The sequence below is a fragment of the Aspergillus nidulans genome, chromosome IV (genome assembly GCF_000011425.1).
Source record: "Aspergillus nidulans FGSC A4 chromosome IV".
Lineage (NCBI taxonomy): Eukaryota > Fungi > Ascomycota > Eurotiomycetes > Eurotiales > Aspergillaceae > Aspergillus > Aspergillus nidulans.
In genome coordinates this window covers 1,386,975-1,412,776 of record NC_066260.1, presented here as the reverse complement: position 1 = coordinate 1,412,776, position 25,802 = coordinate 1,386,975, and the positions used below count along the sequence as shown (strand labels likewise).

At 48.8% G+C, this 25,802-nt stretch overlaps 11 protein-coding genes across 11 annotated transcripts, besides 1 other annotated feature; 7 read left to right on the top strand and 4 right to left on the bottom strand.

The window, feature by feature from the left end:
- Positions 1-25,802: part of a sequence feature (contig 1.117 1..274575(-1)) that runs on past both edges of the window.
- Positions 403-1,516, top strand: ANIA_06977 (Chromosome segregation in meiosis protein 3; the record flags this gene model as incomplete). Its single annotated transcript, XM_050611976.1, has 3 exons — positions 403-694; positions 759-837; positions 920-1,516. Exons 1-3 carry the CDS (start codon positions 456-458, stop codon positions 1,514-1,516), a joined length of 915 nt encoding a protein of 304 aa, XP_050467943.1. The 5' UTR covers positions 403-455.
- On the bottom strand, positions 1,756-3,677 carry ANIA_06978 (Ran guanyl-nucleotide exchange factor rcc1). Its single transcript, XM_659490.2, has 2 exons — positions 2,766-3,677; positions 1,756-2,716 (listed from the first exon to the last, which is right to left on the bottom strand). Exons 1-2 carry the CDS (start codon positions 3,540-3,542, stop codon positions 1,892-1,894), a joined length of 1,602 nt encoding a protein of 533 aa, XP_664582.1. The 5' UTR covers positions 3,543-3,677; the 3' UTR covers positions 1,756-1,891.
- ANIA_06979 (RibD family protein) lies at positions 4,467-6,450 on the bottom strand (the record flags this gene model as incomplete). The annotated part of the gene is made up of 1 exon (XM_659491.2): positions 4,467-6,450. Exon 1 carries the CDS (start codon positions 6,294-6,296, stop codon positions 4,467-4,469), a length of 1,830 nt encoding a protein of 609 aa, XP_664583.1. The 5' UTR covers positions 6,297-6,450.
- Positions 6,800-10,429, bottom strand: nic96 (linker nucleoporin NIC96; the record flags this gene model as incomplete). Its single annotated transcript, XM_659492.2, has 6 exons — positions 10,353-10,429; positions 9,733-10,281; positions 9,020-9,662; positions 7,984-8,965; positions 7,199-7,935; positions 6,800-7,126 (listed from the first exon to the last, which is right to left on the bottom strand). The coding sequence occupies exons 2-6, from the start codon at positions 10,188-10,190 to the stop codon at positions 6,800-6,802; spliced, it is 3,147 nt and encodes a 1,048-aa protein (XP_664584.1). The 5' UTR covers positions 10,191-10,281; positions 10,353-10,429.
- ANIA_10871 (cytochrome c oxidase assembly protein COX16) lies at positions 10,612-11,156 on the top strand (the record flags this gene model as incomplete). Its single annotated transcript, XM_050611975.1, has 2 exons — positions 10,612-11,001; positions 11,076-11,156. Exons 1-2 carry the CDS (start codon positions 10,678-10,680, stop codon positions 11,154-11,156), a joined length of 405 nt encoding a protein of 134 aa, XP_050467942.1. The 5' UTR covers positions 10,612-10,677.
- ANIA_10881 (uncharacterized protein) lies at positions 11,160-11,736 on the top strand (the record flags this gene model as incomplete). The annotated part of the gene is made up of 3 exons (XM_659493.2): positions 11,160-11,341; positions 11,439-11,452; positions 11,573-11,736. The coding sequence occupies 3 exons, from the start codon at positions 11,160-11,162 to the stop codon at positions 11,734-11,736; spliced, it is 360 nt and encodes a 119-aa protein (XP_664585.2).
- On the top strand, positions 12,504-15,133 carry ptpA. Its single transcript, XM_659494.2, has 3 exons — positions 12,504-13,198; positions 13,292-14,177; positions 14,256-15,133. Exons 1-3 carry the CDS (start codon positions 12,741-12,743, stop codon positions 14,967-14,969), a joined length of 2,058 nt encoding a protein of 685 aa, XP_664586.1. The 5' UTR covers positions 12,504-12,740; the 3' UTR covers positions 14,970-15,133.
- ANIA_06983 (F-box domain protein) lies at positions 15,357-16,949 on the top strand (the record flags this gene model as incomplete). Its single annotated transcript, XM_659495.1, has 1 exon — positions 15,357-16,949. The coding sequence occupies one exon, from the start codon at positions 15,357-15,359 to the stop codon at positions 16,947-16,949; it is 1,593 nt and encodes a 530-aa protein (XP_664587.1).
- Positions 16,901-17,887, bottom strand: ANIA_06984 (uncharacterized protein). Its single transcript, XM_659496.2, has 2 exons — positions 17,339-17,887; positions 16,901-17,269 (listed from the first exon to the last, which is right to left on the bottom strand). The coding sequence occupies exons 1-2, from the start codon at positions 17,869-17,871 to the stop codon at positions 17,206-17,208; spliced, it is 597 nt and encodes a 198-aa protein (XP_664588.1). The 5' UTR covers positions 17,872-17,887; the 3' UTR covers positions 16,901-17,205.
- On the top strand, positions 18,595-20,817 carry ANIA_06985 (FGGY-family carbohydrate kinase). Its single transcript, XM_050611974.1, has 5 exons — positions 18,595-18,654; positions 18,718-18,979; positions 19,036-19,133; positions 19,199-19,596; positions 19,647-20,817. The coding sequence occupies exons 2-5, from the start codon at positions 18,909-18,911 to the stop codon at positions 20,703-20,705; spliced, it is 1,626 nt and encodes a 541-aa protein (XP_050467941.1). The 5' UTR covers positions 18,595-18,654; positions 18,718-18,908; the 3' UTR covers positions 20,706-20,817.
- On the top strand, positions 21,382-25,019 carry ANIA_06986 (calcium/hydrogen antiporter; the record flags this gene model as incomplete). Its single annotated transcript, XM_659498.1, has 5 exons — positions 21,382-21,526; positions 21,592-23,459; positions 23,509-24,441; positions 24,496-24,659; positions 24,740-25,019. The coding sequence occupies 5 exons, from the start codon at positions 21,382-21,384 to the stop codon at positions 25,017-25,019; spliced, it is 3,390 nt and encodes a 1,129-aa protein (XP_664590.1).

The window sequence follows — 25,802 nt, the reverse complement described above, 5'->3', positions numbered from 1 at the left end:
AAATTATAGAGTATTGGGAGCATAAAAGAAGATAGAAATTCTCGGTTGCAGAAAATTCAGGTGTAGTCTCGTTGGACTGGAAAATGGTTGGACTGCAAATATCCGACCAGCTCTATAGATCCCACTGTGGAAAATACCATCAAACATGGTTTGATGGTCAGGATATGTTTCCATCGCATGTTGTCTAATAGTCTATCCCAGCCAGTTCGAGTCTACTCAAGTTGCTCGGAAATCCGTTCTAGGTTCGCTTATGATCCGCCGCAACGCGTATCAACGCGTCTTCGGCCTATCGCTTTATCGACTCACCTGCTATCCGAGAATTGCGGCGCCCACGCCCACGTTTGACCATCTATACGTTGTACTTCGTACATGAGACTGTTGCCTGAAATCACCAGAGGCCTACGGAAATCGAGTTCAAGGATTCTCCCGTTTTACCTCAATCTTCAACGCCGCAAATGGCAAGTGAAACCAACTCAGCAGCAGTGGCGGCGCAGTCTGCCGACTGTGTCGACGACTTGTTTGATTACGAGGTCGGTCTTGACGACATTTTACAAGAAACCAATGCGAGCACGAGTAGCGGAAACGTGCCGAAGCAATCTATCCAACCGGATAACTCAGGGGTGTTCCTAGGCCTCGATGAAGAGGTTGAAGTTGCCAAAAGGAGACAGCCAGTTGCTAAATTAGACGAAAACAGGTCAGTAGTTAGAGCCCATTGAGCAAATTGCCGAAACATCCTGTTGAACTCATTATTATTATAGACTGCTCACACAAGCTGGAATCCCCAAGCTGCGGCGCTCCGCAAAAAAAAGCCTTAGGTTCAAGGGAAAGGGGCATGAGGTTTGTACTCCGCAAATAATCCTCCTAAGACTATGACACTTCAGTGAGCGGCTGGTTGACCCTGTTATCATGCTCTATATAGTTCTCTGACTTAGCACGTCTCCTGAATTTTTATCAATTGTGGCTCGACGACCTGTTTCCTCGCGCGAAATTTGTAGATGGTTTAGCTATGATTGAACGGCTTGGCCATTCTAAACGGCTACAGACTATGCGACGAGCCTGGATAGACGAGGAGAAGCCGAAGGCTGCGGTTGAGGATACATTAAGGACCGAACAAACGAATTCCAACGATAAAGATATCACGAGCAACGACACGTTGATGGCAAACCACCGGCAATCAATACCAAGTGATAGCTCGCGATTAACTGGAGATTTAGTTGATACAGATGAGGACTTGTTTTTACCGGACAGTATTAACCATCTGCAGTCAGTCAGCAAGAACCATGCTCAACCGGACGATAATGATGAGTTTGACGAACTGGATGCTCTGCTGAGAGAGCGTGGAGATGAGCCTGGCATTGGAAATCTTACTTCAACTGGGGGTACCGGCAATGGTTATTGTTCGCCGGTTGATGACGACTTCGCTGAGTTGGACGCCCTATTGGGGGAACACGAAGGCGAACATGATCTAGATAAATTTGACCCCGAAAGAGTCGAAGAACGACACAACGGAAACTGACAGTCATGCGGAGGAGCTTGAAGCGATGCAAGGCACCGAAATGTCCGGGTTAATGAAGTGATTGAGTTGGCATAACCAACAGAAGCGCCATGTACAGTTTCAACGGCAGAGCCGTCTGACATAATGGATATCAATAGTTCAGTCGTATGGTATTACAAGTTTAATCTCCTCGTACATCTAAAAGTACAAGTATATCGGAATCTAGAACCGTCGCTGAGAAGCCACAATGTGAAGACGATTTGAAAATGAGAAAAACAGCATACCCAATGTCCTGTAAACACATTTTAGAAGATCAGCCCGATATTCCAAGGCCATCCTTGAGACAGATAGCCCACAATCTTTACGAAGCAACTCTCAAAACTACCTCTAAGTGGTTCACAACTCAACTGGTTCGGTAAAGACTGAGAACTGACCACCACCACCAGCCCAATTGAGACTTTTGCCCCGAACGGCTGTATTCTCAATGACAGTTGCGACCTCCACATCATCTTGTGTGCCTTGGCCGGTTTGATAAGTAGCAGAGAAGCCCCAAGACCAGGGACGGCCGCTAGTATCAATTGCAATTGAGTGATCGGAACCCGCCGCAACAGCCTTGGCTTTTATCCCGGGGACAGCCGTAGGCTCGATGAGGATACGAGGACGGTCACGCTCGTCCTTGATGACCGCATCGTCTGGGAGAGTATCAATTTTTAAGCCTGTTTGATATCCATCTAGTCGACCCCAGACTAGACATTCGCCATCCTGGGTGGCAGCTATGGAGTGGTGTGCACCACCGCAGATTTGCGTGACGTTCTTCTTTGACAAAGAGTCCACCACGGTGGGGTGGACGATGGCAGCCTCACTATCGCCCGCATTTTCACGAATTCCCGTCTCTCCAAAGCTGTTCAAGCCCCAGGCGAAAACCTTGCCGGACTGGTGTACGGCAAAGGAGTGGAAAGCGCCAGCACCAATATGAACGATACCTTTGGGAAGACCAAATTCCCGTGGCTGAAGCCCGTTCAGTTTGTTTCGCTCGATGATACGGCGACCTAGTTGGTTTTGCTGGCCCGAGCCCCACGACAGAACAGCACCTTTGTCGTTGAGAGCGAGGACATGGTTATCTCCGCATACCAGGTGCTTTATTTTTTTAAGGTCCGGCAATAACTTCGGAGTAGTTTGAACCTTTGTCTTGGCGTCGAATCCGAGAATACCATCGTTGCTCTAAGGGAAAGTTAACAGTGTCTTCAATACTCGCGAGAACATGACGTACTCTAAATGTTCCCCAGCCATAAACTTGGCCCTCGTCAGTGAGGGCGAAACTTGAGCTGTCACCAGCAGCTACTTCGACAATAACGGTGCCATGAGGAAAAGCGCTGGAAGGAATGGCAGTTGGGGTGCACTCATGAGGGTTCAGATCAGGATTGTCATCCGAGTCCGAGTCCGAGTCCGAGTCCGAGTCGCGGTTGTCCATGTCTTTGTATCCACCCTCCCATGTCGTATCTCTCCCGAGGGCACCTTGGTCATTGACACCCCAGGTAAGAACCTTATTGTCATGCGTAAGAGCGACGCAATGCATCCCGCCAACAGCAACCTGCACGACACCAACATCATCTGGCAGCAGGTGCGGGTTGAGACGTGGTCGCTTCACATCAATGACGTTCTTTCCGACGCCCAGACCAAGCTCACCAGAGCTACCTTCACCACAAACATAGACGTTCAGCTTTGCGGTTGGCGCATTGTTGATGACAACTTTTGGCCTCGGCTTTGCAGCAGCAGGCTTTACAACGCGAGCCCGCTTGGTGGAGCGACTAGTCTCAGCATCTTCAGCATCAGCTCTGCGCTTTTTAGCTGGCGCGGCTGTCTTCTTTGTGGCGCCGACTTCGTCCGCTTTGGTAGTTTTGCGCGTCGCCGTTGATTTCACGGTAGTTTTAGTGGTAGCCGCAGCACGTCCTCGAGAATTTTTCGTGGTGCTTGCTGTGGTAGCAGTCTTCTTTTTGCTCGTTGTTGTAGCCCGCGCTGCGGGTTTTGACGCGCCCTTGGGAGGCATTGGAGGCAGAAAACAACTTACAACGGGGAGAATGAGGAATGGAACGTATTGGGACGAGTATAGATAGATGGAGGTCAATATTGAGGGTGAGAAAAGGGTGTTAGGAGGATCAATAGAAGAGAGAGAAAGACAAAGGAGAAAGGAAGAAAAAAAGCGGAGATATGCTAGTGTTGCGTGAGGACTGTTGTGGTGTGTTCCTGTGGCTAGTCACGCAAATCACGCGGCAACTGGTGAATTCCAAGTATTGCCACATGCTTGCGACCTCTATTACAATCCATCTTTCAATATAAAAGCATTGGCTTTTCAAGTTCTCATGTTATCACAAAGCAGAGGCGTATCGTGGCGATACACGTCTTCAAGTCTTTATTTCAAAGTCGTCTCTACTTTCTTTCTTTCTTTCTTTCTTTTTTTTTTCTCGGATTCCTGAGCTAAATTAATTCATCCCATTGTTCGTAGTTGATAGACAAGACCAGTGAATGTCATGTTAAAATCTCCCCTTTGGTAAGTCTGTTTTGGCTTTCTCTAGCTCAGGAGAGTAGATTATCATTCGAGTTGCTTGAAATAATTCTTAGCTTTTTCTTTCTCTTTTTATGTTACTCAATACCTAGCATAAAGGACATAATATATGTTATCGCAGAACAAAGCCTGGTCAACTTTTTGTCACCACTAGAAGTCTACAACAGTGGCTAGCGACCAAGGATCTTTCCTGCCTTGTAATTTCAGCCAAAGATAATACTTCGTGCTGTCCTCCTTATCGGCCAAGCCCTGGCCCACGTGTGGTCTTGGATGGTGCTGTGTCGGTGGAATTGGGCTTGGTCTTCCACGCACTATGGCATTGGCAACCGTTCACACCTCATGGGTTGAGTTCTGCATTGGGTTTTGGCTGTGCTCTTTGTCCTTCCGGACCTGGCCCCAGGTGCGGTCTTAGGATGAAACCGTGCTGGTGGAATCAGATTTGATCTTCCCACACATTATGACATTCTGTCCTAGTGGTACCCATTTCACATCTCTTGGGTTCAGTGCCGCGTTGGGCTTGCCTTGAGCGTCAGACTTGGAATCTGGGCTTACCCCGACGCCTCCAGAACCCAGATATGTGGGTGCTAGTGTAACCACCAGGGAGTCAATAAACTCGGCATATTCGGGATTCAGAAGCTCACTTAGAACCCTTCCTCCACCTTCAATCATCACACTCTTGATGCCTTCTGAAGCTAGAGCCCGAAAAATAGATTCCCACCGGAGTCGCCAATTCTGGTGGTACTCCATGATACGAAGGAATTCGCCTCCGTAACCCTTCAGCATCAACAACTTTGAAGGATGTATCTGAGCCCCAGGGGACACAACAACCCAAGGGGCTCTGCCTTTCCCCTCAACTGCCGTCCGGAGTAACCGAGAGTCAGCCCCAGGGGACCAGCGTCCCGTGGGGTCAATTATCACCGGCCGTGGCTGCCACATGCGCCCGAGACCACCAAACCCTCCAGCACCTTGCAGCCGGCAGTTCAGCCCTGGGTTATCTGCGAGGACAGTTCCGACTCCAATTAGAATTGCATCATGACGTGATCGCAAATAGTGTGTCATTAACTTGGCCTCTGGGCCTGACAACACTGTCTGCATGCCCGGTAGAAGGGATATTTTGGAGTCCATTGAGGAGGCATAGGACAGCGTGACATGGGGCAATTCGCGCCTTTCGTCACTTTTTGGAAGATAGGGCTCTAGGAAGTCAAGTTGAAACTGAGGAAAGGGAAGAGTATCAGGCGGCAATGGTGGAAGCGTACTTGCGCGCGGAACTGCCCGATCGGCCGTGGTATTATTCTTTTCTGCTATATTGCGAGCCCTTACAATGCCACGGCCCTTTTGATATTCATAACCTTCATGTGGTACAAGATCCACCTCGGGATTTTGCAGTCTCCAATGAGCTGAGGCATTCCTAACGTCAGTAATCTGAAGAAAACGGCCGCCAGCTTCAATGAGCTTTTCAGGCTCCTCTCGGAATTTCATATAAATGGAAGAAGGCAAGTAGCCTTTACTTGCTTCCCTTCTCACAAACTCCATGAGTCCTGAGGGCCGCTTAATCTTGTCAATATACAGGAGATCATGCGAGTGCTCGTGACTGCTTCCCGGAGTTTTGGCTATGGTGACTGTCGAGTAAGCCCCCTCAAATCTGATGACCTTGATTTGAAAGTTGCAAAGCCCCCCTTCTCGAATCTTTCTCTTTCTAGGGCGCTTGCCCTCTGGTAAAAGCCGTGTCCCAGAGCTTCGATTCGTTCCCTGCTTACGACGAAGGCGACAGCTCAAATAGTCGGTAGTGCAATGCCCTTCTTTGCTAGAATTGCTTCTTTGTTTGACGTACACATTGTCAATGAAAGGCCAGTAGGTTTCGAACTCCTGCAGGCTAATCTCAATAGGCTCCTTGCATTCAAACATGATCTGCCGAATTCTGGCCAGGTTCGGGGGATTGTCAATGAGGCTGTAGGTGCCCGACTCATCCAGCTGGACCGCATTTGGTGTGGCATAGCCAGTAAGATCTTGTGATTTTCCGGTGACCTCATTGATTAGATTAGAACGGTCCTCCGTGGTAGTGGGACTTGGGTCGGAGGAAGGCGTTATATCTCCCCCAGGACGATACAAGCTTGACGAACGCGGTTGTGCTTGTTCATCGATCTCTGTCAACGAGATAGGTGCTTCTTGGGTCGCATCATTTGCCGTATCTGTTAGCGTAGAGTTGTCGTCCGACACGCCAGAAACGCCATGGTCCATATCGAGCACGACAATATCGGTTGAGGGTCAAGTTTGTGGATGGATCCCAGCGTCACACCTAGAGGAGCACGGCCGCATGATATAAGTGCTCAATGCATTATAACATGAGGCGCACTGATCGGTAGAATATCAGGAGAGTGAATCGGTTGAGCGTTGACTGAACCAGGTTGTACGCTTAGAAAGTTGCTTCAGGCTTGAAGCTTCATCGACCCGCCAATCCTTGGCGCGCTACTAGCTTTGGCCGTTATTCTTCCGGCGCCGTGGCGCCGGTTTCTCTTCCGCCTCTGCACGAAAGCAATTCCCCAAGTGTCGCTCGTTATTAATGACGATGTAACCGTACATATTTTGCGTATTATGGGACCCCTGGACCTAGATGGACCAATACGGAAAATAGCATAGCTGGTAATCATACTTAGATAGGCCATGAAAAATCATAAATCGATCAAAGTAGAAGTTATTTTCTAGTATTATTTCAAAACCCGATGTGTGCTGGAGATTGTTATCTAGAATGCGCCAATGTCCGCTCCAGCTCGAGCAAGAGTCTCGTAAACTCTTGGGGGTAGTTTGTATTTGACCATGCCGGAGAAGATCATCAGGTCCTTCGCCATGACCAACAGCTCCTCAGCGAGCCCTTGCCTCATCTCGTTTTCATATGGTCCAGTGTTCAGTCGTTCCCGCTCACGTCCGATACATGTAATGCTCCAGATGATCACATGGCCGATATTTCCGGAAATGAGCGACGAAAGGGACGAGAAAGCCTGGGCGGCGCTTCGAATATAAGGTACAGAGCCATTGGCCCGAAGCGGCAGAATGCCCAGCTCATTGATCGTCTAAGAACCCAGTGTCAGTTGGCGAAAGAGTACGTGAAAAGCGAACAAGACTTGGCCCAGTCTGAAACTCACATCTAATGCTGCCGTCCATTTTCCTGCTTCAACCTCAGCCTTTGCCTCCATCATTCGAAGCAGAACACCACATGCGTCGCGATTTGATCGACGGATGCGCTGGTAATATAGAGCATTCTGGTTGTAGAGGCCGATCATGTTCTTTGCGAGAACGACTGGGTCTTCTACCACAGTCAAGCTCAGGCTGGTGCCTGGCTCTATTGGCGTCTCCTGTCCAGATTCCTGCGACAGGTTAGTGCGAGGCCATAGAGGCTGCAGCCTGAGTGTGGGGCTTCCAAGGGGAGTTGCCACGGAGTCAGACAGTGTCCTGTTTATGATATCAATGACACGATCATAATCTTCGGCAAGGTGGTACAGGAGGACCGAGTCTGTTATCAAACCCTTGTCTTCGGCGACAACGGCTGCCTGTACAGTGATTGTTTTCAGAAACTCTTCCTGATCCACCAATTTGATCAAACTAATGCGTTGCTCTATCAGGCCTTTAATTCTAAAACCATCCGAACGGATATCACCGAGTAGCTTAGCAAAATCCCTCGTCTCTAGAATGTATTCTCGCAGAGCTTCATGGCACACGGAAGCTTGAGATTTACCCAGAGCTCCTGGAAGATCAGCATTGAGGCAAAGAAGGCAGAAATAGTCGATTGCTGCTTCAACGTAAGCGGTGCGAAATTCTTTCGTGTATTGAGTCAGCAGATAGCCGAAATTGATCTGGGGATATTGTTTCACGGTGAAAGACACTGCCAATGTTAGCATATATGAGAAAGTCGAGAGTCGTATTAGCTTACAGATTTCTTCTCCGGAAGTGTAGAAATCGGAGACCCTTAATAAGCCATAATACGCTAGGGCGATAGCAAAGTGTACTGCACTGACAGGCGCATAGGACCCGAGATAGGAAACGGCTTGTTCAAACATTCCTCCAAGGATCTGGAGGAGAAAGAAAGTCCCATAGCCGCCTGGCCCTTCTTGACCCTTCCCGAAAACTCGCTGTCCTATCTCCGTGATATCTGTCTGGATGTCTTCCAAACCGAAGACTTCGCCGGCAACTTCTTCGGCTCGGTCGTCTTCTCTGGCTAAGCTGAACTGTAACCACATCCAATCTTCCACGCTTTGATTGATACCATCCAGGCGCCTGCGACCAAGGTCACAGCGCCCAATAATCTTATAGCATGCCATTCGGTATGGATCGATAGTGTTGTCTGGAGCGTTGCGCGACCGTTGTTGATACTCACCATTAATTCTTTGCTGCATATCCCTTGGCAGTCGTTTGTTTTGAGCATAAGTCGTCATATATGTCACAAATTTATGATCCAAAGACCTGAAGCCGGGATCACGGGCAACATACTCCGCCGCTTCTGTGATGAATCCGCAACGCAGAAGATAGAATATGAGGATCCAGCAGTAATCATCCCCCACCATTTGGAGCTCGGTACCATCCGGCGCAAGGTCTCTCCTGGATTCCCTGAGGCGTATATACGCTCGAACCTTGTTGATTACAGTCGGTATCCCACCAAGCTGCGCTTCGCGCGGATTTTTCGCAATTGCGCCTTCAATCTCAGTATAGAATGAATTCTCCAGAAATTTTCTGGAGCCCTCAACAACTCGCTTTCTCAGGTTGATTGCTTGTTGCGACTTTGGCGCTTCATCCAAATACTCCTCCATGAATTGACGCTCCTTGATCGCGCCAGGGTCCGAAACGTCCCTAATATCAGCCGATTCTCCGACAATATTTATCAGAGCTCTATACGCATCATATAGCTGATGAGGAACCTGAGGAAGTCAGCCAGTTCATGAAAGATCAAACCCTGGTGTATAGTTACTTACATCACCGCCAGCGTGTTTTTCAACCTCGGAAAACTCATGGAAGATCGGAAAGCTACGTGCTTGGAGCCTAGCGGAATTCAACGACTGAACTTTGTCCGCATAATAACCCATTTTTTCACGAAGGAATCGAAGGTCCAGACTCTGAGTGTTAGGGCCGTCGGTACGCTCCATCGGGTCGTCGAAAAGCTGATGGCTCGATTTTCCGGTTCCCGGGGTTCCAATGACTGACTTCTCAAAGCCTGATCGACCGAAGACGCTCCTTCGAGAAACACCATGAGTCGCCGCAGGCCCAAACTGATTGGATGGCCTTGTCGAACGTCCAAATGACGGCCCTGCATTTTCGGCTGGCTCATCCTTTTGGGACAACCCAAAGTGTTTGAATATCTTATGGCGCTGCTCTTCCCAGTCGAGATCTACTTTCTCTTCCATAAACAAGTCGAAATCCCTCTGAGCTCTGGCAAGACTCTCTGCAACCATAGCCTGACGACCACGCTGTTGAATGGTTCTTAGATATTTCTGATTGTCCGGATCAAAGGATTCAAGTTCTTTTGACGGAAGTGAAATGGATGTTTGAGGCTCCAAAGCTTTTAGATCACGCAGAGCATGTCCAGGGGAAACGCCTGAGGCTGCAAGTAGATAATGGCTGTTGCATTTTTTATCGTGTAAGCAAAACAACATTAGAATTAAGCACAGCACGATGGCAGTATACTTACGCTTTGCTGCTTGGTATATGAGCGTCTCTCAGACTCCCAGTGCCGAGGCCTCTTGCCTTACGGCGAATATCATCGAGACCCAACTGAAGATTAGGCAACTCCTCAAAATTACCATTTTCAGTGACAGTAGAAAGTGGACGCTTTTTACCACGCTCCAGTAAGCTGTTGAAGAAGGCAGGTTGCGCTGCCTGAGAAGAGATATTTGCGGGCTGCGCGGTGCCCGGAGCAGGTTGGCCCAATCCGAGGATTGACGATTGCGCAGGCTGTTGAGTCTGAGGCTGACCGCCCAAGATAGAATTAACTGATGGAGCTTGTGTCGTTGAAGGGTTCCCGAAGATACTTGTCGGATTACTCGGAGAGAATATGCTTGACGGCTGCGGCGGTTGCGACGGCTGGGCTGAGGCGCCAAAGCCGCCCAGGCCGCCTGTTCCAAATATTGAACTCGTTGTGAAGGACATAGATTATCCTAGTGAGCTGGAAAGATGCGAATCACTAGAAAAGCACCGGTATTTGCTATGGCCACGGCTCTCGATCGTAGGTATTCGGCTTCTGTTGGCAATGTCTTTTCTTAGCATTTGAACCTGAAGCAGTATGTTTTGGTTAATGAGCCATGCGCGCACAATATATTAAAAGCACTGGTTCAACCTTTGGTTGAAAGCAACCTGGAAGGCTATGAAATTATTTGTCGTTGGCCTGTTCCCCGAAATTTTTGTTGTTTATGATTATGACAAGTCCAGGTGCGGAGAACGCTTCCATTTGGAGCAGTCGGATTTTCTATTCGCCGAGATTATGTTCACTCTTGTTCATCCACTACTACCACGAATGTTCTATCTACACCAATATCGCTCGGTATTGTGGCCGCCTTTCCTGACTAATTTAGCTCCGATTGCATCTCATATAAGGATCCAAGAGCTGAGCTATCTAGAATTGGCGGGAAACATTACCATGCCCGCTTTTCCATCCAAAACATACCGACGGGCAACCACTGCCTCCTCTACGCTAGGGGAAAAGCTTGGTGAGGCATATCGGGCTAGACTTCCACGACATCCATTTCTGCTATTCGGACTACCATTCATCATGGTCATTGTGGCTGGTTCCTTTGTTTTGACCCCGGCGACTGCTTTGAGGTACGAGAGGTACGACCGCAAAGTGAAACAATTAAGCCAAGAGGAAGCGATGGATCTCGGTCTCAAAGGACCTGATGGAGAGGAAGGAATCAAAAGGAATCCACGCAGGAGGATCATTGGCGATGATCGGGAAGAGTACTATGTGCGTGGCCCAGTCTATACCGGTCATATTCATACGTCGTTATGACCTTCAACTACTAACTTGTTTTCCCACAGAGGCTCATGGCGAAAGACCTCGACAGTTGGGAACAAAAACGTGTCCAGCGGTTTAAGGGTGAGCCAGATGGAAGACTATGAGATATGGACGAGAGCCGAGTCAGCGAATTTATGTTCAGCGCCAAAGCCATGAGCAGTTTATTGGCGCTCTCAGAATTAGCCGCCTGGCTTGCTATCACGTATATTGCTGCCGCTGGTCAGGTCTGGGCTTCGGCACTGTTGGACCTCGCACGTTACCGCCTACACGGATATCGAGAAAACTTCGGGTACACCCGGCGTGTGATCTTGTGTTTGTGTCTACTCATTATATGGAGTAGCGAGGCATCTCAAACCTGGGGCTGCACCTAACATGACATAAGCTAGCCAACATACTCGTGGTATGTCAAGGATTCGCGTTACCGCGTAAGGAGTGCTGTTTAGAAATGACTAGCGAGTCAATGACGATCTCGACTCCTAAGATGCATCAATTTCATTCAGCTCATTTTTTTGAATGCTAGAATATAACGATCGTCACGGACTGGTGCTGAGCCACCCTTTCGTTCAATACACCATGGCGAACAGCTCATCTATCATGGTCTTCGCATGCTCTGGAGTACCGACTGCTTCAGATCCTTACGTCGCTTATGCAGCCCTTTTGCGAAACTACATCATTTTGACATGAAGATCAATTGAGTGTGTTGGTATGTGCAACTTTCAAACCAGCATATGTAGCGCACCATATCTCATCAGTCACTTCGTACAATACGAAGTGCCCATATACCAGAGCACGAACAGCGTCGTTTACCCCTGCACCCGTACTTTAATCAAAATTCCTCATCGATATCCCATGGTCAACAGTGCTTCGCCTGAGTGGCGACAAGTACTTCAACCAAAAAGAACAAAAAATAAATGGCGAAAGGAAAAGGCAGTGCCAGCCAACCCGTAATGAATCTCACTCTGGGCGGTTGGGCCAGACCGCGACCGAACTGGTTGTGGCTACTGGCTAGCACAGAAGTTTGCCGCCCGCGGCCCTCCGCCCATAACGTCATAGCACGCCCCCCGTTTTTTCTGCTTGACTCCAGCCTTCTGACCTGCTGATTTCTGAACAATGACACCAGTGGGTCGACAATGATACTCCTTCGCAGTTCTCACTAGTCGAGCTTCAACCCCACTGCTTTGCTGCGGACTCGATTGGCCCAGGAACTCAACTGGATTTGACCTTATGTGATACTTGGTGGGAACGACGATTTGTTGTGTAGGAGACCCGGACTGCCGCCTGGGAACGAGACATTCCATCCCCATTTTTTCGCACTCACTGAGCGGCTTCTACATTCACCTGCCGCCACATCGCGCTTTTCAGCAACGTTACCTATCCATACACATCCACATTATATAACTCTTTGACCCTCATTACCCGAACCCTATTTGACCTCCACGTCTTTAACGTCTTTCTTTTGCCAAATCTCCTGTTATCCGGGTTTTCCCCACGAGCATTTCTGCTCTACAGCACTCTACTTGAGCCCGTCCATACACCTGCGATTTCCTTGACGATCCTACTTCCATTCTCACGTCACCTTCTTGGGAATCGCAATCGATATCGACATGGCAAGCTGGTTGGAGGACTGATTCATATCGACATCGTCTTCGAGAGCAAGATAAAAGTTTTTTGCTGTCGGTGCAAAAGTTATGTCTGCGATGACAGGCCCAAGATCGCCAACATCACCGTGGCCCCAGGAACCCCAAAGCCTTGCGCTCCCCGGTCCTTCCAGTCCTGCGGCCCTCTTTCCGTTGTCCGACTCTCGTCCATCCTTTAATAGATTCAGCCCGCGCGGGACCATTCCCCGGGGAACGGCAGCGGAACTGCCAGACAATTATTTCTCCTTCAATACAGAAAGTTCGAATAATTTCAAAGGCAAAGGACATTTTTCACATGCCCTTCCGAATCATAGTCCGGAAGGGAGGTATATCTCCGAGAAAGACCTAACCGACCAACAACCTCCCTCCATAGGTACAGGATCAGGAAAAACTGCTTGCATCCCCGATCCAGCGGTCTACAGACTCTCCTTAAACCGCCAGGCGGGGGATTCGACTTCCAGCGGAACAACGAAGTTTGTCTCTCCACCAGTCCTGGGATCAAGCGTGAGGTTAGTTTCAAGTGAAGCTTGTGCAGAGTTTGTTGGATCACACGCGGATGATCTTATGCTCTTGGATGTACGACCGTACGCCCATTTTTCCAGAGGAAATATCAAAGGTGCTCTGAACCTATGCATCCCCACAACCCTCCTCAAGCGCCCCTCGTTCGATACTAAGAAATTAGCGAACACCTTCGCCAACGAAGCTGATCGGAAGAACTTTGGCCGTTGGAGGCAGTGCCGTTACATTATCGTTTACGATGCCGCAACTTCTAACATGAAAGATGCTGCCCCTCTCGTCAATGTGGTGAAGAAGTTTACAGCTGAAGGATGGAATGGTGACGGCATGATCTTGATGGGAGGCTTCAAGGCTTTCTCTGCTAGGTTTCCTGAACTCACGCAACAGCCACAACAGCAGCATCAACCGGCGCTTGATGCACGGTCAAAGAAAACCTCCTCAATGCATATCGATCTTCCACAATCCGCACCTGTTGCTGGTGGTTGCAATATACCCGAATCGTCCAATGCTGCGATTCCCTTTTTTGGGAACATACGTCAGCACATGGATCTTCTTGGTGGCGTCGGACAAATCCCGCTGAAACATTCAGAACATCTACCTGCCCCGCAAAGGCAATCTCTCCCGCCCTGGTTGCGTGAGGTATCCGACCCTGCAGATCAGGGTCGGCTGGCCGCTTCAAGATTTTTCGACATTGAGAAGACGGAACTAGAACGGATGAAACAAGCTTTTTCATACGATCAGGACAATAATGCAGGTTCAGATAGGCCTTCGTCTCCGAGATATCGTGTCGCTGGGATTGAAAAGGGCGCCAAGAACCGATATAACGACATCTATCCTTACGATCATTCAAGAGTGAAACTCCATGATATACCCAATGGCGGCTGTGACTACGTGAACGCAAGTTATTTAAAAGCCGAGTATAGCAACCAGCATTACATAGCGACCCAAGCCCCTATGCCTGATACTTTTAATGTCAGTTCTACCTTTTGCTTTTCGCGTTGACGTGTTCGTCATCCATATGATAAGTGTATCGACTGACATTCTCTATAGGATTTCTGGCGCGTTATCTGGGAGCAAGACATTCGTCTTGTAGTGTCCCTGACTGCCGAGGTTGAAAGAGGACAGGTCAAATGCCATCCTTACTGGAAAACTGGAACATATGGGCAATTCCATGTGAACAATTTCTCAAAGAAATACGTTCCTATGGTGCCAACAGATTCACAAACAGTCGACTCTGTAGTCGAGAGGTCGTCGACAGACTCAAGTGATAACCCCACGCTTATTGTCAGGCACTTTGGTTTGTCGCACTCGGGTTTTCCGTTCGAGCCTCTGCGCGAAGTTACACAAATCCAGTACGCAGATTGGCCCGACTTTGGTACCACCTCTCAGCCAAGGCATCTTCTGAGTCTAATCGAACAATGTGATAAAGTCCGAAACGTGGCAGCTAAAGCTGCGCCGGGTAATCCAAACAGACCGGTTTTGGTGCACTGTAGCGCAGGATGTGGTCGCACTGGGACTTTTTGTACCGTGGATAGTGTTTTGGATGTGCTTAAACGTCAACGTGCCCAGCCAGGTGGGCAGCATGACGGACGGCCATTCGACCAGTTGCTCGGCGGGGGACAGTTGGATCTTGTTGCGAAAACACTGTCCGACTTTCGCACGCAAAGACCGAGCGTGGTTCAGAACTTAAGTCAGTTTGTACTTTGCTACGAAAGCATCCTAGAGTGGGCGGTAGCCCAGATGCCGAGGGAGAGCCCGGGATAACATTATAAATCGTTGTCTCCTCTCGTTAGTTATTTTGATGATTACATCCATGAGCGCATTTTAAGAGGTGTTTGGTGTTCTTTCGAGGCGGATCTTGATATTACCAGGTGTTGAGGCCCGGCAGAGCTTATAGAGAATACGGTAATCAAATATGTAAGGAACCACACATATCTACATGGATACAAAACGTTGCATTTTCGTCCCTGAACCCCGTATAGGAAACCAATGTTTCCGGGCCCCACCCCCACCTGCTGGGGCCTAGGACAGGCTTCGCCAAAGATTCAGGCAGCAATCCAGCCTCTCGATACTAGGAACATATAATGTTGTTCACTCGGGTGTAGCCAATTTCTACACAAATGTAACCAAATCTTCAGTCAGCTCTCTACCATGCTTCTGGTTCTTCCCCCAGAGCTGATTCAAGTTGTTTTGCTTAATTGCACCACCCCCGCGTTTCTACAAGCGGCTATATCCTGCCGGACTCTTTATGAGATCGCTTCCAGCTGTAGAGAAGCCCTCGTTCACCATCTCAAAAGAACACCAGGGCCATTCCTCGATACTTCTAATCTTAGGACAAGGCATCTCTTCTTGCTTCTGAAAAGGCGCGCCTCGAAGCAATTATATGGGAGCCAGTATGACGCGAGTTGCATAACGTTCAAATTTGGAAACCGGGTACCCAACACTAAAGCAGCGTCGCTTGCTCACTGTGCTGGTGAAACTCTTATCTTTGCTACGTGCCGCGATGAAGATGTGGTCCAGATCCTTCGAGTGCACGCCGGAAAAATCATGCTCCTCTCACGAGCGAGGCTGCCATGGGGCGAGTGGGGATCAATTGACATCCTGAAAACAGCCTCTGACGGTAGTAATGGGCTTTATGTGCTTCATCGTTTTACCCCGTTTAAAGAAGGAGGACATGGTCAAGATTGGGACCACCCGTTTGTGAAGCAAGCAAGGCAGTCCGGCTGTGAGGGATACATTTATCTCACTTGCTACTCCCTCAAGTCCCCAAATGGACCAGTGAAGATGACGACCTTTCCAGAGCATGCAGATTTTGAACCTTCGGCTTTCACTGTAGCTAGCGATGGGACATTTGCTATTGCGTGGTGTCATCGCATGTTTTCCAACCACGCAGTGGTCCATTACACTGTTCTCGAAGGATCTGAATATGAAATTACGTCTAATCTTGTAGGCTTCTCTTACTTCTCTCGTCAATTACGAAAATGGCACGGCGAGAATACACGCGGTCCGATGGTCAGGGATATGGTGTTTAACGACAAGTCAAGCCAGCTTTTATACTACTACCAAGCAAAAACGGTGTACGCGTCGTTCCAAACACTGGGGCACACAAATTCTCCGACACTATACGAAAATGCAACCTCTGTTCAATTCGTCAATGGTCTGAGCCTTCTCTTTTCGATAGGAGTTCCCTTCTTTGGAACACATGAGACTTTGAATCGTGATGGGTTTGTGATATGTCGGTGGATGTATCTTTCACTCGGGATTGCTACCCACCGCAAGGAAAATTGGACCGTTGCTTGTCTCTTAAGATCAGAAGCTTCCTGTCAAGCTAGCAACTGCAGACATATCCTAAACCTCGATCGTGGGCGGCGCCTGAGGGACTGGGAAGTAGTGGCGCGCCTCTATGGATACCAAGACTCAAAAGCTACTCTTGGCTGTAAAGTTGCCACATCCCCGAAGGGAACTAGAATCGCCGTTACGAATTGGAATCTCCTCTACATTTGGGCGTTGGAGCCTGGTGCCCTTATTAAATTGGATTCCGAAAGTTACTATCATCCGTCGTGGAGGTCGTCAAGCACTGGACATATTGAATTGCGACCTATTATCCTGCGTCTTCATGCGGTTTGCTTCGATCTCCGCTTCACAGAGGAGGATGAACTGGTCGCTATTACTGATCTAGGGATTAAATTGTGGAATCTGACCTCTGCGGATGGTATTAGAACTTGCCAGGAACTGGCGATTTGAGCCGACATCAACTCTCAGCGCAGTGGCAGGTTGTGTTCCACTTTCTATATATGCCGTTTCAGGGGCTTCAATGCCAGTAAACTTCTAAGGCAGTGGCCTTGTCATATGGCCATCCAAAGGATAGTTGGGACTGGCGAAGCTAATCAAAACGACACGTCCAAGAACACCTATAGTTGAGTCTCTTTGCAATAGCGTCTAATTGGTACGCAAGTAGAACACGAATCTTCCAACTCGAAGTAGCTAGCTAATCGGAGACTCATTGCTGTTCCGCGCCCCCGGACATGGCCAAGAAAGTAACAATGAGAAACACCCACCAGTATCTGTTTTGAAATATATGTATTGATTAGACCAAGTTAACACACAGGAATAAATGGAAAGAGGTTACTCACTTTTGGAATAAAGTCTTCTCGGGTTGTTCCTCGGAATTTTTGCCGTCCGGCCCAACAACAATAGGGCGATTAAGGAGCGGGCTAGGACCGAGTTTATCCGCTATAAGCTCAACTTCAATGCTCTTGGACGAGGAACCAGAAGATGCGGCAGTAGAGCCGATAGAGACATGGTATATCTCGTTGGTAGGGCTAACATGCAGGCGGAGGGTCGGTATTTGCGATGAATCAGCTCCCGTTAGCGCAGACGGCGGTATGAGTGTGCCAACCCATTGTTTGGGGTTAGTTGGTGTCGTGATATAGAAGCCCACGCGGGCCAGTTCGTGAGAGGGGTCTATAGGAGGAGAATAGTCGATGAGCTCGGACTTTAGTGACGCAGGATCGTAGGAGACATGAGCGAGCGCTGAGGGTTCGGGATTGGAGACGGGCCAGTAAAGAATCTCCAGCTGCGGCGAATATGAGGAAAGCACAGGGGATGAGAGAAAAATGAGGAAAGCAAGTATACAAAATGGTTTAAAGCTTAAGGAGGATTGCATCGTGGAAAGCGTAGCTACGATGCAGATGACTTGGGAGTTGGGGGAGGTTCAGGAAGGCCTTCCGCCGCCTTGGGCCTGGACCAAGTACTGGCCTGAATTACCAGTTAGGTTCAGCAAGCCCCACACCCGTGCACGTACATACATAGATACAGTATCATAAATCTGATCTACACAGTCTGGACTCTTCATCTCCTCCCAGGAATGGCCACGTGGGTTGATTCAAATCCCTGGAGGATGCAATGTATCATCTGACAGAATACGATTTCACAAGGCCAGGAAATCCCTCTGTGCGCCCCGGAGGTGCTCTGCATATTGTAGTACGGATGCTTCTAGAATATATCCTTGAAAAGGACCGGGCAGACGTGGTATAGTTTAACTCACAACTACCCAAAGACTTACCATCGAATCACACTGGAGCTTGGCAAATGTATTCCCATTCTGGACACTGGAGTACTCCGTACTTTGTAAACCAAAGCATCTTCGCCACCCCACTATCTGGTCACGGCCTGATCTACGAATGCATACGACCAGTGCGGACTACCTGCCTCCAGGCGGTCGGTGGCGGTAAGCATGGGAACCAGCCCAAACAAACAACCAGGTTTACTTAGCATTGGGCGTTCTCTCTGGGTGTCCTTCCCTTGACAGTACTTATAAACAACTGCCCCTTCCTGTGACTGCCCGTTCCTCGGATATTTTTTGCTTCTGTCCTTTTTTTGCCTCTTGTTCCCTCCTCTATCTACTGGGTAGATAAGCAGAAAGCTTAGTCTCGCAGTTCTCGGCCTTGTAAGCTCCTAACCCTGGGATTCAACTTGGTACCAACTGCCAGCTCAGATTACGGTCCTGCAGTTTACCGGTTAATCCACAGCTCGTCCTCGTGTTATCGGATATAATGGCTTCAGTTGCCCTTCCGTTTCATCGACCCATGGGCAAGGCATCCAGACAGGCCTCTTTAGATACGAGAGACGAGATTCTCCTCCAAGCTGATCATTTCATCGGAATCGATGTTGGAACTGGAAGTGCCCGTGCTTGTATTATAGATGCCAAAGGAGACATTGTTGGATTGGCCTCCGAGAATATTGGGCTCTGGCAGCCTCAGACCGGATACTATGTAGGTATCACACATGGTTTTAAAGACTTACATCTATACTGACGTAGGCGTTTCAGGAACAATCAACAACTGATATTTGGCGCTGCATCTGTGTTGCAGTTCAGCGGGCTATCAACCAGCATAACATCGACCCTGAGACAGTGCGTGGAATCGGGTTCGATGCAACATGCTCCTTAGCTGTTTTCTCCAATGTCACTGATGAGCCAATATCTGTGACAGGGCCTAACTTCGATACTGACCGCAATGTGATATTATGGCTCGACCATAGACCAGTTGAGGAAGCCGAGAAGATCAATGCGACCAACCACAACCTGCTGCGATATGTGGGTGGGAAAATGTCTGTGGAGATGGAAATCCCGAAGGTCTTGTGGCTAAAGAACAATATGCCCAAAGAGCTCTTCGCTGATTGCAAGTTTTACGACCTGGCCGATGCTTTGACTCACATTGCCACCGGCAATGAAAAACGAAGCTACTGCAGTGTCATTTGCAAACAGGGTTTCGTCCCTGTTGGTGTTGACGGTAGCGTTAAAGGCTGGCAGGAAGACTTCTTGGTCCAAATCGGCCTGAAGGATCTCACAGAAGACAATTTCAAGCGCATGGGCGGCGTCGACGGGGTGGTGAGCCTTTTTCCATAGCTCCGGATACTGAAAGCTGACCGTTATTTTAGAATGGAGATTATCTTAGTGCGGGCGAACTTGTTGGCAAACTGTGTGAAAAAGCAGCAGCGGATCTGGGATTGCCCGCTGGAATCGCCATTGGCAGTGGCGTCATTGATGCTTATGCCGGGTGGATTGGCACTGTTGGCGCCAAAGTCGAACTCGAGTCGGAACAATTGACATCGGACGCCGCAAAGAATGATATTACTCAGGCGTTTTCCCGTCTGGCGGCTGTTGCTGGAACGTCAACCTGCCATTTGGCCATGTCCCCTGAGCCTGTATTCGTCCCAGGTGTTTGGGGTCCATACCGCGACACAATCATACCTGGATTCTGGATGGCCGAGGGCGGGCAGTCTGCCACCGGAGAGCTGCTAAAGCACGTTATTGAGACTCACCCCGCCTACAATCAGGCGCTTTCTGTTGCGGAATCTTACAACACCAATATTTATGAATACCTCAATGAACATCTGAGAGAGATGATGACTGAGCAAAAGGCGCCGAGCATCTCGTATATGGCTCGTCATATCTTCTTCTATGGTGACTTATGGGGAAATCGATCTCCAATCGCTGACCCTAATATGGCGGGTTCGATTATTGGCCTCACTAGCGATCAATCGGTGGATGGCCTAGCCATATACTATTATGCTACCCTCGAGTTCATTGCATTGCAGACCAGGCAGATCGTCGAGACCATGAATAAATCGGGCCACAGCATCGCGTCCATATTTATGTCTGGCTCCCAATGCCAAAATGACATCCTGGTCAAACTCATTGCATCGGCATGCGGCATGCCGGTTCTAATACCGCGCTATATCCATGCCGCTGTCGCAATCGGAGCTGCCATGCTTGGGGCGAAGGCCGCCAGCGCGGATCCTGAAGGCAACACGGAAGACTTATGGAGTATCATGGATCGAATGAGCAAGCCAGGAAGGAGGATTGTTCCGACGGACAATGAGAACGAAAAGGCCCTGCTTGAGGTTAAGTATAAAGTCTTCTTAGAGCAATGCTATCAGCAAAAGCAATACCGCGCGCTAGTTGATGAGGCTGTTAATTCGTGGAAGTTGTCTTAGTTACCCTGACATCTGGCTCTGCCCGTCTGCGCAAGGTTTATAAAACCTCTTCATTTGTATTAAGCACAGGGTAGTGAGCTTTTCCATTAATATTAATTAAGCTACTCTCTAACAAATGTCACTGGCTTCGTCGATGAGGACCTAACCAGAAGGGGAAACACGGACTTCCTACAGAGACACTAGTAAAAAAGGTAAATTCCTCAGCTGGACATGGTCTACGCGCGGAGCCGCCTTCTTCGTAATCTTGATGCCTGAATGGCTGGCTGGACAAACGTCAACAACACCTTTTTCCGAGATACTTAGCTTAGGATCATCGTCCATATGACCCTCATTTTCCTGTCTACATCCTTTCACGGGGAAGCCTGTTCTCTTGCACTTTTCAGGTGACCGCATGCTGCGGGGAATGACATCTTATCGTCTGATCCCGTCCCCCGTAGTTAGCCTTGGCAGACTTGAGCTCACTTTCAGTTCTTCTCTCGCTCCATTTCTGTTTCTGCACCATAATGTAGTTCGAAACTCCATAATCGATATTTCTACATAATAAAGTGCGGGTCACTTTCAACGTTCTTCTTGATTCGCGCTGTCTTTTCTGCGCCCTAGCTCCCCAGCCACCGCTGTTTGCTATCGCGCCAAGAGCTCAGGTGCTCAAGGTGAGCGTGAGGTAAAAAAAATAGCCATGGCCGATAAACAGGGCGACACGCAATTTTCCGCTTCATCTAATTCTTCCTCGCGCCGTGCCTCAGCCGTGTCCGGAGAAGATACCAGGATGTCCTCGGGAACAGTGCGTCAGTCTAGAATGACCGCCCAGACCAGGACTTACGGTAAGAAGACAAATCTGGAATCTACTTGTGATTCGAAGGCAGTCTCTTATTATACGCTATATTAGGCACTTTGGATTCATCTGAAAGAACGACGGTTGATTCCCAATTCGTCGAAGGCCAACCTGAGAGCTCGAGTCGCGCACCTCTGCCCGCCTCCCCTTCTATGGGGCCTCTACGAAGTGACGGAGACAAGTTGAGAAAGCCACCTATAACGCGCCGAATGTCCTCAAAACGCCACGTACCTCATAAAGGCCAGGAGTTCTCCACAGACGACGATGTTCACGAGATTGAGGAGGATATCGCCCTTCAAGCATCTAATCCTCAACCCTCGCCTAGGATACGGCCACTGCGGAAACAAAGCTCAACTTTAAGACGGAGGCTGAACGCTCGAGTTAACCCATTTTCGTCTTCCGGTAATGCTGATTACGATGATGAAGATGCCTCCTATGACGACGCTGGCCTTCCAGAATCAAGCTTGGGAATGAATGGGAAGGATTCTTTCCCCCAGGACCTTGACGACGATAATGATAGTGAGGGGAGTAATAATCAGGAGGCAGATAATGATGATGATGCCAGTGACGCGGAGAGCTTCACTCTAAAGGATCGCCAACAGGCAATAAACGAGACGCATCCGTTCGGAATACGGTTGTGGAAGCCAGCCCTCTACAAGAAAAGTCGTTCGGTCGAGAAGACTGCAGAAGGTGATATCCATTCATCACCTGGGGGCAGGGTTGGCACCCTCTTGTTCTTGATGAATCTCCTATGGACGTTATTCTTCGGCTGGTGGCTCGCAATTGCCGCGTTGATGGGCGCTAGTGCTTGTTTCATTTTTTCGTATTCCGCCAGCGCGGTGGAATATGGCAAGGCATTTTCTGGACTTTCTTGGTATTTATTCTACCCTTTTGGATCCTTTGTCCGCCTTGATACAGATGAGCACTACGCTGAGGAGGACGAGGGGGAAGGCCGCAGCATCAGCGAGTATGAACAGTGGCAGAACGGCGATATTGAACACGGCGGGCTGTTCTTCGGACCACGTCGTAATCGGTCGCTTGTGGGAAGAAGAAGGAATAGTGTTGATTCGGCTGGGGAGCAAGATAGTCTCTTGGGCCGTGCACCCAGGGGACGCTCTGAAGATAGCTCTCTCCGTCCTAAGCGCCGTTTGTTTGGCCGTGGCGAGTGGACACTTGGGCGCGTTGTATTCTTCGTCTTTTTCTACTTCCTGGTAGGACCACTAATGCTCTTCGTCTCGCTCGTTTGTTGGTTATTCGTCTTCTGGATTCCCATGGGGCGCGTGACCCTTATCCTCTTTGATCATCTTCGCAGGCATCCCCTAGCTCTATCGTACCATTCTGATACGACGTTTACCCGAATAAGCCCGGGGTCTTCGGCTTCAGTCCTCCTCTGCACCTATCGTGCGGCAGGCTTGAGGTATTGGAAGTACACGGTTGGTGGCACTAACGTTTTTCTTATCAATCTCCTCGCGGTTGTTATATTCGTCGTTTTCGACTACTTTTTTTTGAGAGAGGCCCTGGGTCTTCAGATTTGGGTCACCCATCCTGGACTAATATTTACACTCGCATTGCTCTCCGTCATCCCTTTGGCCTATTTCATCGGCCAAGCTGTTGCGTCTATATCTGCGCAGTCATCAATGGGCATGGGTGCAGCCGTCAATGCGTTCTTCTCCACCGTTGTCGAGGTCTATCTTTACTGCGTTGCTTTGACTGAGGGCAAAGGTCGACTTGTTGAAGGAAGTATCATTGGCAGCATCTTCGCTGGAATTTTGTTTCTACCGGGTTTATCGATGTGCTTTGGCGCTATCAAACGCAAAACTCAACGCTTCAACGTCAAGTCTGCGGGAGTCACATCGACAATGCTACTTTTCGCTGTAATTGCCGCCTTCGGTCCCACTCTATTCTACCAAGTATACGGCAGTGTAAGTGATCGCATGCTCCTACTAGTGCTTGAACTAATATCTCCGGCAGCACGAACTCAATTGTCACGCTTGTGAGAGTGATATGGAACCAGGCAGCAGCGATTGTCGTCGTTGCTACTTTTCTCAAGTACCAGCTATAAACGATGGATTCTTCCAGAAAGCTGTTCAGCCGTATTCATGGATTGCAGCCATATTCCTATTTCTGTCCTACGTTATTGGTCTATGGTTTACCCTGCGAACGCATGCGGCCCTCATCTGGGCTACAGAAATGGACGAGAAGAAAACCACCACTCTCCCACAAGAGCAAAGTACTGATGATCCAAGCCATGAATTCTTTTCCGCTGCACATTTAGCAGCTCCCAGTGGAAACACAGGGACACGAAGCTCTGTTCGGGACTCACAGCTATATAAGAGGATATTGGGACAATCCTTGAGGGACGTTGGCCTGACTGAAAATGTTGGTGAGTACGATGCAAACCAGCCAGAATCTGGTCCTTCGCGATGTAACAACACAACACCATATCTTGTCCCTCAAAAAGAAGAAGACAATCACTCAGCCTTCGGGGAGTATGCCGGGCTTTCGAAGCAACAAAACGAAACTATCGTCAGGAAGGTCACCGAGGTTGCGGCGACCGCTGCTACTGTTGCCGCTCGGGATGTTGCCCGAACCCGCAAACTCTCAGGTCCACGCGGAACAGGCCGTCCAGCGGCAAAAACGGCTTCTTCTAAACAGGTGAAAACAATTCCAGAAGATCATGACGATGTCGGCCTTGAGCAGAGCCATACCACTGGCGGGCACGACGCCCCAAACTGGAGCAGAACCAAGAGTTCAGTCATCCTCCTCGTAGCCACCATCTTCTATGCCGTGATTGCCGAGATCCTTGTAAACACCGTTGACGTTGTCTTGGAAAGCGTTGACGTTGATGAGAAATTCTTGGGAATCACATTGTTTGCGTTGGTGCCCAACACTACAGAGTTCTTGGTATGTGTGTTCACCCAATGTAGATGGAGCTAGCCAGTTGACCGATGATTATAGAATGCTATCTCGTTTGCCATGAACGGAAATATTGCGCTCTCCATGGAGATCGGATCCGCCTATGCCCTGCAGGTTTGTCTCTTGCAAATACCTGCTCTTGTCTTGTTTAGTGCCTTCTACGCCCGTGTTCTTGACCCAGAACATTTGATTACACACTCCTTCAGGTACGTCAGCTATCTCTCGTATTGTGTCAATCCTTGAGATCGATATGATTTTGAAGAAGGCTAATTAATGGGTTTAACAGCCTCATTTTCGCGCAATGGGATATGATTACAGTCATCCTTTGCGTTTTTCTCCTCTCTTATGTCTACGGTGAAGGTAAAAGCAATTATTTCAAGGGCTCAATCCTCGTCCTGACCTACCTTGTCGTCGTGATTGGGTTCTTCCTCTCTGGTTACAGTAACATGGACACCATGGGTGTTGATCGCTTCAACACCTTGGCCCTGAACATTGAATCTAGGCCCGAGAAATTCTACACAATTGGCAGGTCGAAAAGCGGAGTTGCCTATCAGCGTGTTCACTGATTAGGCACCTTGAGGTGTCAATGGCGGCTTTCGCTCTTTGTTCTCTGAATACTTTCTGACCTAGAGACTTCTTGAGCGCAGCATTCATGTGTACTTCGCAGGCCATGTTTTTGGTTAGTAGTTAGATTCTGCCTTCTTCTGTCAGAATGAATGCCGGCAAGTATAGTTCCCCAAAGTGATCTCTGACTCTTTACTTTGTAAAATGGGACAAAAAAGGTGTAGCTTGGAAAAGGCAAGTTATTGCGCTATACCAAACCATGCCCGGGAAGGTATTATAAAATTAATATAATCGGCCAGCCTATATACACAGTCCTAAGCCTGAAAAGGGGAATCACTTAGAGGTTGTAGCAGAGCATTACTTCCCACCAGCGAGAATTAAGGGTGGTTAAGGTGGTTAGGATGTTTGAAGTCAGGGCTCAAAATGAGAGTTGCTCGGGGTTTAGAGGCTCATCAGTGAGATTTAAGTGGTGGGAGTTAGACGCATTCAGCGGCTTGTAAATAAAGATTGGATCATTAATGTCTTAGATGCTGCGTTAGTAAACAGTGTCTTAGAACCCTTGTAATCTATCAACACTTCAACGCCTGCTTTGCTGCGTAACAAATAAAGTGCATTGCACGCCACATACGTCTCGTACGTCGACCATACATTTAGCAGTAAGCACCTACTAACTATATCAGCTATAGAACAAAGCTGCAGGCTGCCGAGTGATAATAGGATGCTCTGAGTGAATAGGGTCTTGAGGTTCGGCCATGGGTTTAATTGGGGTTTCCGGGGACAAATGA